The sequence below is a fragment of the Esox lucius genome, chromosome 14 (genome assembly GCF_011004845.1).
Source record: "Esox lucius isolate fEsoLuc1 chromosome 14, fEsoLuc1.pri, whole genome shotgun sequence".
Classification (NCBI taxonomy): domain Eukaryota; kingdom Metazoa; phylum Chordata; class Actinopteri; order Esociformes; family Esocidae; genus Esox; species Esox lucius.
Window position 1 is genome coordinate 13,806,726 of NC_047582.1, and position 15,601 is coordinate 13,822,326.

The window sequence follows — 15,601 nt, forward strand, 5'->3', positions numbered from 1 at the left end:
ACTTTTGGTTACTACATGATTACATGTGTGTTATTTCATAGTTTTGAGGTCTTCACTATGATTCTACAATATGGAAAATATTTCCCATCCATCCACTTCAATGTTTGATGTGTTGTGCATTCAGATGCCCTTCCGCACCAACACTGTTATAACCAGTGATTATTGGAGTATTTGAGGCCATTGTCATCTTGAATGCATCTGACCATTCTTCGCTGACCTCTCTCCTTAATTAGGCATTTTCGCCTACAGAACTGCTGCGTACGGAATGTTTTTTATTGCACCATTATCGGTAAACGGTAGAGACTGTGGTGCATGAAAATCCTAGGTGGTCTGCTGTTTCTGAGATAATGGATCAAGTCTGGCACAAATTCCCCATTGTAATGTTAGGTAGAAAACAACAACAACTAAACCTCATGACCATGTCAAAGTGAAATAGATAGATCTCACATTATGCTGTCTGACTGTTAGTGACAACAAGCATGTGCAATAAATTGCCAGTGTAATCAAAACTAGGGATGATCATTGGCCATGGTTGTATTATTTGAATAGCATTTGAAATACATGCTTCCAATATCTTCACTGGTACATTTTTAATGTGAGCACTAAATAAAATGCAAGCCATTACTTAATTAACTAATAAACAGGAGTCTAGAGAAGCTAATTTGCTAAGCTACTCAGGTACATCATATTCTATTTACTTAACTTGCAGTGTTCAGCACTTCCCAACCACCTTCAGAGTCAACAGCCTAACTTTTCCTCGCAAATATGTAGCCAAATAATTTGTCGGTAGCTTTTAATTTAGTAAATGAACTCCATCTTTCCTTGAATTAGTGAACTTGCTGTCCTCCACTTGCTAACAGCATTATATTGCAACTTAGATTGGGCCACCACAACACCAGTCACTTTGACTGAACAACATCAACTACAAACACACGTGAAGGAGCAAATGTAACAAAAATCACCTAGAAACATTGCGTATAGTATTTCATGTCTTAATAAATAGAATTGTAAAAATTCTAGATTGGAAATTCAACTGTATTTAGAAAAAGCATATTCAAGCATACTTATGTCTCTTCACAAACAAGTAATTCCAAATATTGGAATACAAACATGGCCACCCATAATCCAAACACATGCAGATTGAGCTAATGATTGCAAGGAGAGGAAGACTGATGACAGTCCAGCTTTGGCCGTTACAAAACACCTGCCGAGCCCTACCAATGCAGAACTACTGCCAGGAAACCTTCATTACAAAACTACCAGCAGGGAGCACCTCATTTACAAAACTACCACCAGGGAACCCCAACAACGCAAAACTAATTTGGATGAATTACAGCACTAAGCAGATTAATAATAGTAACTTAACTATTAAAATGGCTCAAGTGAGTCAGAAGGAAGTAGGACTCCATAGGTGCTAATTATACTCCACAGTGTGGTCCTAACCACTGTTATTGGAGGGTTTGGGGACTGAATGAATGGAAAATACACACAGGAACTTAATTGTGAACCTAACAAGAATGAATCAAATGTTTTTGTATGCTATTTTTTCCCCTACTTTCCTGACTTCAGCCAATGGTTACAAGTGTCCCTTTGAGCCAAAACAGAGCCCTAAAAATGATGCATCATGTCAGGTATGTGCCTCATGTCATCAAATCCACTCACTTTTAAACACGGAACGTAATGGCTGACTGAGACCTGACAGTGATTATACATATAGATTAAGCACATATAAACATCATATTCCAGTCCAAAATGGGAGTTCTCTTCTTTAATAAGGATACTGGCTATTCATTTGGTAAGGCTGTACCAAAGTAGCACAGGAAACTTGTAAATGTCTCCTAGACACTCAATGAAACAGCTAACTAACAGCAAGGACTGTAGACAATCTGATATTACAGAAGCAGCACAGCGACACATTTATGCATTTAACATTCTAACTCCCTAATCTGCAGCTCTAAACACATCTGTCTGACATGCCTGTCTCTCAGAGATGCTCCTCAGTTGAATTGGGCTTGAGTATGTCTAAAACACGCATACACAAGCTAAAAATTATTGAACAAACACAGGGTTACAAACCGATGATGGCATTAATGAACACATAATACACAGAAACAAGTATTCGGTTTAGAGCTGAACCCATTTTGTCCTCCTGCAGATATTCATTAGGCTCTTGGTCCATCAACATTTTACCATCAAGCTGTCAAAATGATGCATTTTCTTCAGAGACAACTGTCCAACATGTGCCTGCATCAGTAGAGTTCTTCATTGTGGAGGGTGCAAGTCTCTCAGTCAATCACTTTAGGGCAGTTCACAAAGTAGCACTCAAAACAATTTTTGAACAGCACTCTGAATAGGCAATAGAAGTTTTGAACAACCACCTGAATAGGCAATACAGCTCTAATAAGCTACCTATCAAAAAATATCATTAAAAAAGTCCAGAAAAATAATCCTCACAATACAACAGAATGAACAATGAATTTCGATCATACTTAAAAATTATAGTATTAATACTCTGGCTGTTTTTTTATTAGCCTGTGTATTTTCAGAAATTTTTCATGCCATTCATAACTACAATTGAGGACAATGAAAATTCCTTATTATGAATACTACATTACTACCACCTACCACCACCACCTACCACCACCACCTACCACCACCACCTACCACCACCACCTACCACCACCACCTACCACCACCAGCCAGATCGAAAATATAGGGGATCTTGAAACTTGGGAGAACATACTTGGACTAACAACGAGAATGCAATGTTTCCTGTTTTTGGCCAAACAAAAACAGATTACTCCTATGTTTATATTTCACATTTAAAATACCGTTACGCAAATTAATAACAAGAGCATCTTTGCCAGATTTATAAAAAGTATATAATTTAATGGATCACTTCCTTACTTTCGATGTGTATTAGACCGCCTTCAGTATTAAGGCATGAAGAAAGATTGAGGAATATCTTTATGAAATTGAGGAAGAAGGCCTACCCAGTTGGCAACAAGCTCTGCCCTCAAAAGTGATCTGAGAACCTCTGCTGCATACAGATTCCTCTAGTTCTGGAATCCAGAGAAGAAACATGATATCCCTAGCATATCTGCCTAACATGATGGACTCCAGCAAAACTATTTGGGACTAAAACACATACCTTGCATTATGAAATATGCAATTTATAGCAGCCTAATCACAGGCTATATTTGAGCAACAATTGTGTGTATTCACGTGACAAACGAAAAGTTAGAGGTGGGTAAATCTGACCAGCCACTTTAGCAGATGGCCAACACGTGTTCAGTAGAACCACAATTAACTGTCAAACCTACTTAGATATACCAAGAATACCTCTATTAGGTCCACCTTTCTGGTATCAATGTTGTTTGTGTTGCACCATACTCTGCCAACTAGAGACAATCCTGGGAGGAATGCTTTTTGAGATGCTGGAACCACCACGTCTGGGACCAACAATCACACCATGGACAAAGTGGTTTAGATCTCCCCTATTTCCCATTCCAACACTGTCTAAACACAAACCTGCATTCTTTACACCACCCTGTTTCCAAAGTCGGGACGCTGCGTAAAAAAGGCCAATCAAAACAAAATGCAATGATGTGCAAATCCTTTATCCCTAAATTTAATTGAAAATTGTACAAAGACAACATATCAAATGTTAAAGCAGAAATGTTATTGTTTTAGGAAGAATACATGCCCATTAAGAAAAGTTCGGACAGGGGCATGTTTACCACTGTGTTGCATAACCTCATAGTGCACCAAAGGATTTCTATGGGAGACAGGTCTGGACTGCAGGCAGGCCAGTTTAACACCCAGACTATTTTACTACGGTGCCATGCTGTTGTGATACGTGCAGAATGTGGTTTGGCATTGTCGTGCTGAAATAAGCAAGGCCTTCCCTGAAATGTTGCTCCAAAACCTGTATGTACTGTTCAGCTTTTATTGTGCCTTCACAGTTATGCAAATCACCCAGCCCATGTGCAATAATGCATCCCATACCACCACAGACACTGGCTTTTGAACTGTGCGCTGATAAGAAGCTGGATTGTCCATCTCCTCTTTAGTCCGGAGGATGTGGCGCCCATGATTCTCACAAATAATTTAACCGTTTTCCATGGATTCTTTTGTTATTGTGTCTCTCACTGTTCAAATAAACCTACCATTAAAGTGATAGACTGATAATTTCTTTGTCAGTGGGCAAAACGTACAAAATCAGCAGGGGATCAAATAATTTTTTTCCTCACTGTTAGAGCCACATATCCCCTAACCGTATCCCTAGACCAGGCTGGATGTGCCAAAGCTAAATTGGACAGAACAGAGATGCCTGTAGACAGACAGAGTAGACTTCATTTATTTTCAATTCACCAGACAAAACCATGAGCAGAAAACTAATCTTTAAGTCAAAATGCCACGGATTGCAGACGGTCTGTGTAATAACAAAACTAGGGACCTAATCACACACCTGTAATAACTACTCAGCTGTTGCATGGGAGAAAATTAACATACATAGAACAAGACACTACAGCTCACTGCCTCTACAAACCATGTAATTACGTCAAAATCAAGATATGGGCTGTTAAATTAAGTTAAATTATAATTCAATTTTATTGATAGCCAAAAATGTCATGCTACCAAGCAAGCTAACAAAACGAGTCAGTCAAATATAGTGCAATAAGCCATTCACATATTTCGTTGACACTGGAAGAACAGACACTACTCAATGTGCAGCAGTTAAAAGATTTACAATTTAAAAAAAAGACGTTTACAGCACACCTGTGTGGCAGCGGCAGTATATCAATCTGAAAATGAGTATTTTAGTGTTTTCCCATTTACTTGCACAATGACATGCAGATCATCATGATTTGACTCCTGTCAAATCATAGGCAGTCATTTGGATTTTGAAATCAGAACTCGTGGTTGCCAATTCTGTCATAATCCATAGAGCTGTGCCAGGGGAATGTTTTATGCAGCACACAGCACAAAGCATATTCAACACAGTGGCTGTTGGCCAGAAAGGTTATCCCTGACAATAGTATAATGTGGTTCCTCTTGATTCATGTATGATATCACATTATTAACTGCGCTTTTGAAAAGAGGAGCACAGAGCATTATTGACTTTCTTAAAATGTTGGTAAGATAAGAAAATGGTAAGATTTGTACTTTAAAATGTCAACCAATGGTTAAGAGAACAGACCTTTGAGTTTAGATTGAGTTTAGTGGGATGCAGACTGCAGAGCTCTCTCAGATGTGGGCATTGGGACAAATGGATGGCTAACAGGAAATCTTATATGCTCACATTGGGCGGCGTAAACCTTAGGTACATGATTGTTTACTTACATACCATCCATTGGCTTACATGTATGTCTATGCCCCTGGCATGGCAATTATTACTGTAAGATGTCATAGGTGTGCCGAGGAGATGGGGCGGGGGGTGTCAGAGGAAGAACATTTCCCATTACTTGTGTTCCACTTCGTGAGAAGAAAAAGCCTGTCCCTGTGGTTCATCTCAAGGGGTAAATAAAGAACTGCTACACCATGTCACCATGTCTTTATCTGAGAAGTGACGGCTCTCCGTTCTCTGTGCAGCCAGCCACGACCGGAGTGAAAACGGTTGTCAGGTTTAAGAGGATGCCCTGATAAACACCAGCTTGGCTCGTCATAACCCATTGCCCGCCATGTGACAGCACTTTAGGACCAGGGAGAGAGAGACACACACACACACACACACACACACACACGCCTGCAGCAACATCACAGTGTTCCATTCAGCAGTGTATACACTAGGCAGCTTGAGGTGCCAAATTAGCCTATCAAGAAAGAGGCCTGTTGCACATCTACAAACCCTTTACTCACAAAACAGCCATGCCTGACATGTCCAGAATATCTGTGACGTCTTCACTATTACTCAACAATGTGGAAAATAGTAAAATAAAGAAATACCCCTGAGCGAGTGTCTGTTTCCAAACTTTTGACTGGTACTCTTATGCTCCGTTTCCACGGTTACCTTTGACACAAACTGTTGACGCTCGGCCAGTGGGCCGTGGCCGAGTAGCCCGGCTCTCGCTTGGTGCCAAGAACAGGGACTTTAGGACTTAGGGTAGGGTTTGTGGGATGGTGCGTCACGTGCATGGTCAGGTGGGAATGTTTGGCAATGGACTCAAGTTAACCTCATGATCCGTGCATCTCACATTCAGTCAGGTCAGATGTCGATGAATACGTAGATGAGGCTGTGTAGTATACCTTTTCAATGTCTTCCATGATGCCAGTCATGTACGCTGGATTGAGCGTGAGACGGTTTTGTAAAAATGTATCTCCGATATTACAGACCGTGATGAATTTCACCATGATCTGAACTTCCTCTATTCCTTCTGTCTGTTTTGCTGTTCAATTTAGAAAACCAAATGCAATGAATTCCAAATGTCACCCAAAAAGCCATAAAAGGTTCACAAAATACAACCATTATATCGAAGTATGAAGCCCTGCAATATCCTCGGTTGAAATTAATGCAGTACTCTGAGAAACATTTTGTTAGTTGTTGGTATAATAATCTTATCTGCCACAGAAGCAGAACACCAAGGGTAGTTGCAGGAACTGTTGCACGGTCAAGGTGTTTTATATTCTATTACACAAGGTCTGCATGGTTTGGATGAAATATTGAATTGCAATTTCTTTGACAAATATGACAATTACGGTTATGATTTGGGTGTAAAGTGTAGATAATCTCAATGTAGATGAAAACAGTGTAGATAAAAAATTGAGACGGTAGCCAACATAATGGGCTTTTAAACTGAATATAAATCGAGTTGAAGTTCACTGTTTTCTATTTTACACTTATTACCAATTTGAAAGTGTAGACTGTCGTACTATTTGTTTAACTGTTCATTAAACGCAATGGTGTTTGCGTCGTTGTCATAGCTGGTTAGGCAAAACGTCTCAACCCTTGAGGTTTATTTTTTTCCATATTAAGTCTGTTTGTAGGCACCGACATTGAGGCCGAAACTTTTAATAACCATGCTGTTGTGTAGGCTATGTGGGACAATATCTTGGTGCCACTTGCTAGCTTGAAGCAGATGTCTTCGCTAGCAGTTGCAGTGTAAACTCAAACTAACATTGAAAAACCATCAAGTATTTAAAAAAATGTGTCCAGGAATTCAACTCATCTACAAAAATACCTACAGCACCTGCAAAAAAAAACTATTACAGATGCATGCCCGTTGCCTCGCGTGAAGCATCTCTCATTCACCTTTTTAGGGGGCTGAAAATCGCATAAGTTGGAGATTTGGATATTGCACGTCAATATCGCTATTTCGATTATAGTTCGATAAATCATGCGGTCCTAAATTACACCATACGATGGATAGGATGAGGAAAGAAGAGGTGCTTTACATCTGACAATTATACATTTGGACCGTTACTAAGGCATTTGGCTACCACTTTCCTACCGCAACTGCTTGTTTTGGTCTGAATAGAAATGGTTTTCAGGTTCCGACTCAATTGCCTATTTTGCGTGATGGCCTTAGTGCCCTCAGCGGGGTGGCCTTAGTGCCCTCAGCGGGGTGGCCTTAGTGCCCTCAGCGGGGTGGCCTTAGTGCCCTCAGCGGGGTGGCCTTAGTGCCCTCGCAAATTAAGTATCCCCTTAAGGCCCCTGTGGCCTTGCCCCTAAAAATGAAATATTCCCTCCCCGATTAAGAGAACAAAACAGGAGCACAAATTTGTGAATTACTGTGAGATCAGTTTAATTATTTTCTGTTTTTAATATAAAGCCACTATATCAGCATTTTCCCCCCACCAACACAGGCTCATAATTCCAAATAAGCAACCCATTATTGCCAGACCTTATGTATAAAGCTAAATTCTGAAGCCTGGACCCAAACCGAAACCCGCAAATACAGAACATGCTGCAGTAATATACAGTCCATGTAGCGGTAAGATCAAGCACCTCACACCAAGTGACTGAGGCGAGGACAGGCAGCTGATATGTAGCTTAGACTGAGAGGAATACTATGGCCCAGTTCTCTAGTTCTCATAGATTATTGCAAAAATGTGTTAGGAATAGCAATGTCATTCAACTCGCCCACAACCCACTTGCTCTTTATCCAATTAATATTTGATGACCACAAACCCGTCTGCACCGTGGATATAACCGCAGGGCCTAGGGGTTATGATGAGAGATAACCAGCGCATCTCTAGGCAGGTATAACCTACTGGAGGTGCTCTTGGTACCTGGCGGCACGCTCCTGCCTGCAGTGCGTGAGCACTATTTTGAATGGAAAATCAGCCCCAGCATACACTGCAACTAAATCACAAACCTGCCGTAAATGAAGATTCAAAGAAATGGCGGCTTGACATTGTCAAATAGTAACAATATGCAGGAAGTGATAACAGATTCCACAGAGATTTATGGGACAATGCCGCTATATCACTGAGAAATAGAACACCGCCTACTGAACGCAGAGCTAAACATACTTTTAGATTTGCAGTAATCCTTGACTAGGCTAAATGCAGTGATACTAACAACATTGCAAGGACAAAAACCAATATTAAATGGCTGTGATCTTCAGGTCCTCTAGCGACACTACATTAAAGACATGATTCTGTAGGACATCACTGTGTGGGCTCTGGAACACTTCCAAAAACCCCTGTCTGTGAACACAGTACGTTGCTGCATCTACAATTGCAAGTTAGAATTTTGCACGCAAAAAAATAAACCATATATAAACAAGACCCAGAAACGCTAAGCGCATTCAAGACTGAGGTGAAGTGGAAAACTGTCCTGTGGTCAGACAAATCAACATTTGAAATTACGGACAGCGCATCCTCCGGGCTAAAGAGGAGAGGGAGCATCTGGCTTGTTATCAGCACACAGTGCAAAAGCCAGCACCTGCAATAGTATGGGGGTGCATTGGTGCACATGGCATGGGTGACTTGCACATATGTGAAGTAATGCTGAAATATACAGGTTTTGGAGCAAAATGTGCTGCAATTTTAGCAAGACAATGCCAAACCACATTCTGCACGTATTACAACAACATGGCTCCATAGTAAGAGTCCTGGTGCTAAAATGGCCTGCCTGCAGTCCAGACCTGTCACCCACTGAAAATGGGGAAAAAAAACTGTTGTGCAGCTGAAATACTTTATCAAGCAAGAATGGGAAAACATTTCACTTTCAAATCTACAGCAATTGTGCTCATTTCCCAAACACTTACAGAGTATTGATAAAAGATGTGACGCAACACAGTGCCAAACATGCCCCTGTCCCAACTATTTTGAAACATGTTGCTGGCATCAAAATTAACACGGGCATGTATTTTCCAAAAAACAAACATTTGTTATAATATCTGATGTGTTACCTTTGTACCAATTTCAATTAAACATAGGGATAAATTATTTGCACATCATAGCATTCTCTTTTTATTTGCATTTTACATAGAGTCCCAACTTTTTGGAAACGGGATTGTATATTTAAAATTATTTACTTCGTTCAATTAATTTACGTTGAATTACATGTTTGTCTGGATTTTGTGATTTCACCCACATCAAACAATTTTCAATGCGTTTCCACTAGGAAAGCAAATGAACAATAGGTGCACAGTTCGGAATGTACCGTGGTTTGTGGCTCACAGTAATATAGTAGTATGGTTTCGGTAAGAATGACAATGTGAGAAGGGTTCCCACTCAAGAATCCAACTGTGACATAGCAATGCATCCAGACTGTACTTTGTGTACGGTCTTCTTACCCTCGTCATCGTATTGAATCAACAAATATCATGACAAATATTTTCACCTATTTTTCAATAAATAACTAAATAGATACAGAAAAATTCTATTTTTTATTTTGGTTGACAAAAATTATTAAAAAACAAAATTCTGTGATGATATAACTACCATAATTGGACAGGAGGAAAGGGTGCTTTTAAGTGTTTTTGGGCAAATAGACTGCAAATATCCTGGTGATGCCTTTACCATAACGGCTGATATCGAACTAGCCGATGTCAACCATTATGGTAAAGGCATCACCAGGATATTTGCGGTCATTTGCCCAAAAGAGACAGAAATTCTAACCTGGTGGCAATGGATTGACTTGATTCATTAAGAATATCCCCTCAGTACAAATAACTTGTAGAAAAACGGGGCTGACATTTCAAGGCACTTTAAAAATCACGTATGGTAGACTCAAACAAGTCAGAATGTAGTGTTTCCGGGCGAACACAGCGTTTGCAACCACAAGTCCACAGAAAAATACCACAAACATCAAAACACAATTGAAAGCGCATCATCCAAAATTCCCAATATATGCGCATGTAAAAACTGTGGTGCGGAGCCTGGAGAAGTTGGTACACCTTAACTTGTCAGCTACAGTATCTAAACGTTTTCAATCTGTTCTCCTTGTTCTTACATTTCTAACAGATATCACCATCCATGTCAATTAATCTACTTGAACTATAACATGTGCTGTACATATTTCGCACTGGCCAATTACATTTTGGAAATTTCACACATATCCATAGTATGCACGCTGCGCTTAAAATCATAAATAATAGTAGGCAATACCAACATTGTCCAATACATTCTGATATGTTCCATCAGCCTTACTTGATATTGTGTATAGCTTCCATAAACAATTTTGACATGTATCAGTATGGAATAAAGGAGTATATACACAAACTTAGTGTATAGCCCCACTATTCGGTTTTTTCCGGCTGATTACCAGTCAACGCTGTTGTAACTGACTTCATTGGACAAATCCATTCATACATTTGCGTTTTAGAGTTGTTAAAATAGATTTCACCTCCCAGAATCACCTTTATTTTCTGTAGATGAATGCGTTCTTCTAACTTGAGACTAGAATAATCTAATAATGTTCATGCAAAAAAATTGCTAGTAGAACCAGACTATGTATGTTTGTGTACATGGAAGTCAATGTTTAGTAGGCCTATAGGTTAGAGAAAATACTCTTCATTTGACTAAGATGTGAATAAAACATAAGAGAATTTTGTTGACTAAAATGGCTCACTGTTTTCATCTTTTTAACAATAATTAGACAATCCTTATTCACATGACAAAAATGGGACTAAAACTGTAAGATTAGTCATAATTACTCAAATTTGACTAAATCATAAAAAGGTGCCAAAATTAACACACTTTGAAAATCAGCGGTGCCCCTTCAAATCTGCTTCTCTCTGTCTCGCTAGTGCTTGTCATTGATATGCTGGAGCTAAGAGTAGTCATTTCTAGTTGCCCCTCTCTTCATGGGGTCCCTTTAAGGTGGTTTCCTACAGAGATATAATCGAAAATCGTCCACTGGTTGTTTAAGGGAGAGGGGGTTGCAGTCACCGCGATTGCCACATTTTGAGACATGGCTGTGGAATAAAAAGTTTGTCAGCCCTCAGGAACCCCATAACGGCCTGGGGCCCCAAGCAGTTGCCTGCCTTACCTGTTCACAAGTTACGCGTCTGGTTCTGTGGATCTGAATCTACCATGTGTGTGTAGTCTGAAGTGCAATAAGCATGTTTTGGAAATTATAGGGGGAAAAACGGCATATCGAAACACCACGGTTCACATGTGTATTGAACCGTAGAGAGCGTACCGAATGGTTTGATAACATAACGTGTACCGTTGCATCTCTAGTTTCCAAATATTCTAAGCAGGATAAAGGTCTGAGCATTGACGGGGCAATGCCAGGACACTGGCTGGTTTATATGTTTGAGCCACTCCAATGCACCTTTGTCGGTATGTTTGGGGTAACTGTCCTGCTGGATATGGTTTTTTCTCCCAAGTCAGTTCAACAGGTTGTCTTCCAGCATTTCTTCATACGTTGCCGCATCCATTTTGCCCTTTATCTTTACAAGCTTTCCAGGCCCTGACACAGAGTAGCATCCCCATAGCATGAGGCTGCTGCCACCATCCTTCACGGTAGGGATGGTTCTCACAGGATAATGGCTTGCACCAAACAAAAACTTACTTTTTGTTATTCTCCCATTAAGGCCACTCAGGTGAAGCACCTAGGGTATTGTGAATGCCCAGTCTGCCAGCTCAGTCGTGAAAGTCTGATTCTTTGAGTTGCCATAGGCCTCTTGGTTAGGCCTCCGACTAGTGTGGTTCTTGCACAATACTAAGTTTTTGAGGATGGCCTCTTTCAGACAGATTGACAGTTGCGCCATAATATTGGAGGATATTCAATGTCTTAGAAATGATTTATATCCTACCACTGACACAATTTTGAAGAGACATGTTCCATTTTTGCTTTGTATATTCCTTTGTCTTCCTGTAGTTTTTGTTATAAAATGTACAGGGGGACCAGAGACAGATGTATTTAACCTGAAATCATGTGAAACACCTTAACTGCACCCAGTTGACTTTTGGTTGCACCAAAGCTCATTCAGGTTCATCATAGCAAAGTAGGCGAATAGATACGCACTCTATTCTGTTCATTTAGAAGAACTAAATTGGACCTTGTGTTAATAAGTGGCAAAAACCCATGTTGAACACTTACAGCTAGGACATTTTGTTTCAATTCTGGTTATTGCAAACTTTACACATGCATTTGTTTTAACAGTGACATGTCCAAATACACAGACGTGAGTACAATGTGGTCACGTAATTATGTGTCACCGTATTCATGTTGTGTTTGGCTAGTCACACAACATGAATACGTTGTTCAGAACTTGGCAAACTAGCCGATATCAGCCATTATGGTAAAGGCATCACCAGGATATCTGCAGTGATTTGCGGTCTATTTGACCAAGAAGGTGGCACAAAAACAACAGGAATTCTGCAAATACTGAAACATTGTCAAATGGAGTATCATCTCCAAATCACCTGTAGTTACATAAAATATATTCTACATGTAGAATTGTCCCTAGATAAAATGGAGCCGATTTTGGTTTAGCTATAGGATGCCAGGACATACGTTAAACAGGACATATGTTGTGATGACATGCATTGCAATGTGAATAAGGCATTGCACTCAAACACTGGTTCTGCACAACGACTGCCAATGTGGACTCTTGTTTGTTGATCAGTCTCTCACACTGACGTGGAAGAACTTCAGCCCACTTTTCCATGCAGAAATCCTTTTACACAGACACATGCTCATCTAAGGTCCTGCCACAACAATCTCAATTAGGTTCAGTTCTGTCCATAAAAAGTATGGCATTTTGGGGGCATATTTGGCCTTTCGGCAATATGATGAAAGCATTATTCACATCCGAAGTCTCTGGGTACCTAGAGTTGCTATTAAAAGGTTCTCGTAAGAACAAATCCTGGAAAATGTTTGGTCCGATCATGTAAATCCACATTTTAATGACTGGATAGACATTTGGCCCTTATATGGTGGTGAGGTTGTTCTTTTAGTGTCACAATATTGCAAACATTTGACACCAGGACGGGCAATGGCATACTAATTCAAAATACAACTGGCAAAGTCAAGTAATCTAAATGGTTACCTCCAAATCAACAGGTAAAGACAATAAAGGACAACACTATCCATGCATGTCACGCAGTGGGACAATAAAAAAAAATGCTAAGATCTTTAGCAGTTAGACCCTAATAAACAAAGCTAAAAAACTAACTTGCTAAGTAGAAACCTTTACATTACCACATTTCCAAATTAACACGAGATTCGAAATGGAGTTATGTACTGTTTTATTTGTAAATCCAATGGTTTTAACTGTACCAACTGCTATCATAACTATCTACAAACATGAAACATAACTATGTTACGATAGCCAGTATCATTGTTGTGGCACAAGGAATGCTAGCTAGTAGACTGTAGCTAGCTATCTACAACGCTAGCTAACACCAATGCGGGAACATACATAATGATTTTAAAAAATTATGAATGATGTATTAAGTTAGCCAGCTGTCTAGTCATTGTGGGGCATGCCATTGTGATAAAAGAATGAGGACTTACCATTTTAGCAAGATAGCTAGCTAAACTAGCTGTGTTGACTAACGTTAGTTAGCAAGTCAGCTGCGCACTTCATTGCTAACTAAATAAAAATGGTTGACTAAGAACCGTCGTTATTTCTCAGTCTTTACCTCTATCCTCAACATATTCCAAAAGCAATAATACAACTGTCTTTCAAACGTAGTAAATAAATTAAATGAATACATTTGAGGTTTTCCGCTAGTCTAGTTAACCAGTAAGCGTGAACAGGCTAGCTAGTTAGCTACGCTCATAGTAGTAGGCTCCATTTCTTTGTGTGCAACTGGCTAATAACGAGAGGTAGCAAAAAAAAATAGTTGTTTTTCACCATAATCACGATGGACTGAAATACTAATTAATTAACATATTTGGGTAGCTATTAGTTGTCTAGATACAATTTTTCTTGCATTGTTACAGTAAACCATATTACCGTTTAGAAGGGGCAGTGCCATTGTTGGTACTATGATGAGATGCTAGTAGTAAGAAAGGTACAGTTAGCTAAGTGGCAACTAGCTAGACCTGTTCACGCTACTATAACTTGAAACATAGCTGGCTAACAGTTACAAAATAAGACAATCTGGTTGTAGCGAATGAAAATTGTTGATCATTTTGGAACAAAGCATGTTGTTGTATCTATCAATAGTTCTACATCAATCGTGTAAGACTGCTTAGCCAGCTCGCGCAATGCCAAGCTATGCGCACTCACCAAGAAGAGTACCCTTGCTCCGCCATCTCGCCGACGACAACAGTCAGTTCGATGGGTTTCGCGAGTGCGGAGATTCGGGCTCCCGTGGCAAAACGGTAGGACCTGGTGGACTAAATTTCCGCCTTTGGTTCAAGACTGGTATTTTTAACAGTCACCATTTGATAACAACATGGCGATGTATACCAGCTCCCAGCTAGCAAACACTACTATCCAAATAGCTTCCAATCGAATGACAATGATGATGGTTTGCTAGGTGGCCAAGACAAAGCACCCCGAGAAAAAAAACTCCAGCTCTATTTCGTCGGTTTCACAAGTGTCCTGCCGTCTCACGGCCCCCAAGCAGGCCCGAGTCTCAACTAATCCTATACTCGCTGTAAATCCATGTTTAGTGGTGTTTTATCCGGTTTATATTCAGCTATCCCCGAAGTCTGTACCTTCGGCTATAATGGAAGCCGCGCTAGAGCTTGTTTTCTATGGCGAAAGAGTCACGGGCACGCGCAATATCGCCCTTGCTAGAAAGGTTTACAAGTTGTGGTGTTTGCGACTGTGCGCTGACTGAAATGTATGGAAACCCATTCCCACCACCCCACAAAAAACAGATTAAATAAATTCTACCCGGTGTTCTTTACCTCTGACTCCGACTCCTGATTTAGCATCCCGGCCAGGGGTGTTACAATATGGAAATATAGTTGGTTGGTTTTGTCTCTCTTGCTTGGATGTGTCAAGTGATACTATTAATTTAAGACAATTATGCAAATATTAATACAGTTATAATCAATAAACTAGTCATTGCAGCAGGAATGGAACTTGAGATGAAAATAGATAATTCAGAATACCATACCAAGAGTATATTAACTATATAAACTTACCTACAAACAACCAATAGCTTCTTAAGAAAGCCCAGATATGAATTACACCACCGTTCAAAAGCTTGGGGTCACTATGTGAAGTAGTTCAAA

General features: G+C 39.9%; 1 protein-coding gene across 2 annotated transcripts in view; it reads right to left on the reverse strand.

Moving 5' to 3' along the window:
- The window catches only part of sppl3 (signal peptide peptidase 3), a 35,801-nt gene extending 20,632 nt beyond the window's left edge, over positions 1-15,169 (reverse strand). For both annotated transcript variants that reach the window (XM_010877726.5, XM_010877725.5), the window contains exon 1: positions 14,643-15,169. In XM_010877726.5, the coding sequence (XP_010876028.1) occupies positions 14,643-14,668 (26 nt within the window). In that variant the 5' untranslated portion in view covers positions 14,669-15,169. The remainder of the gene's footprint in view (positions 1-14,642) is intronic.
- Between the last annotated feature and the right edge of the window lie 432 nt (positions 15,170-15,601).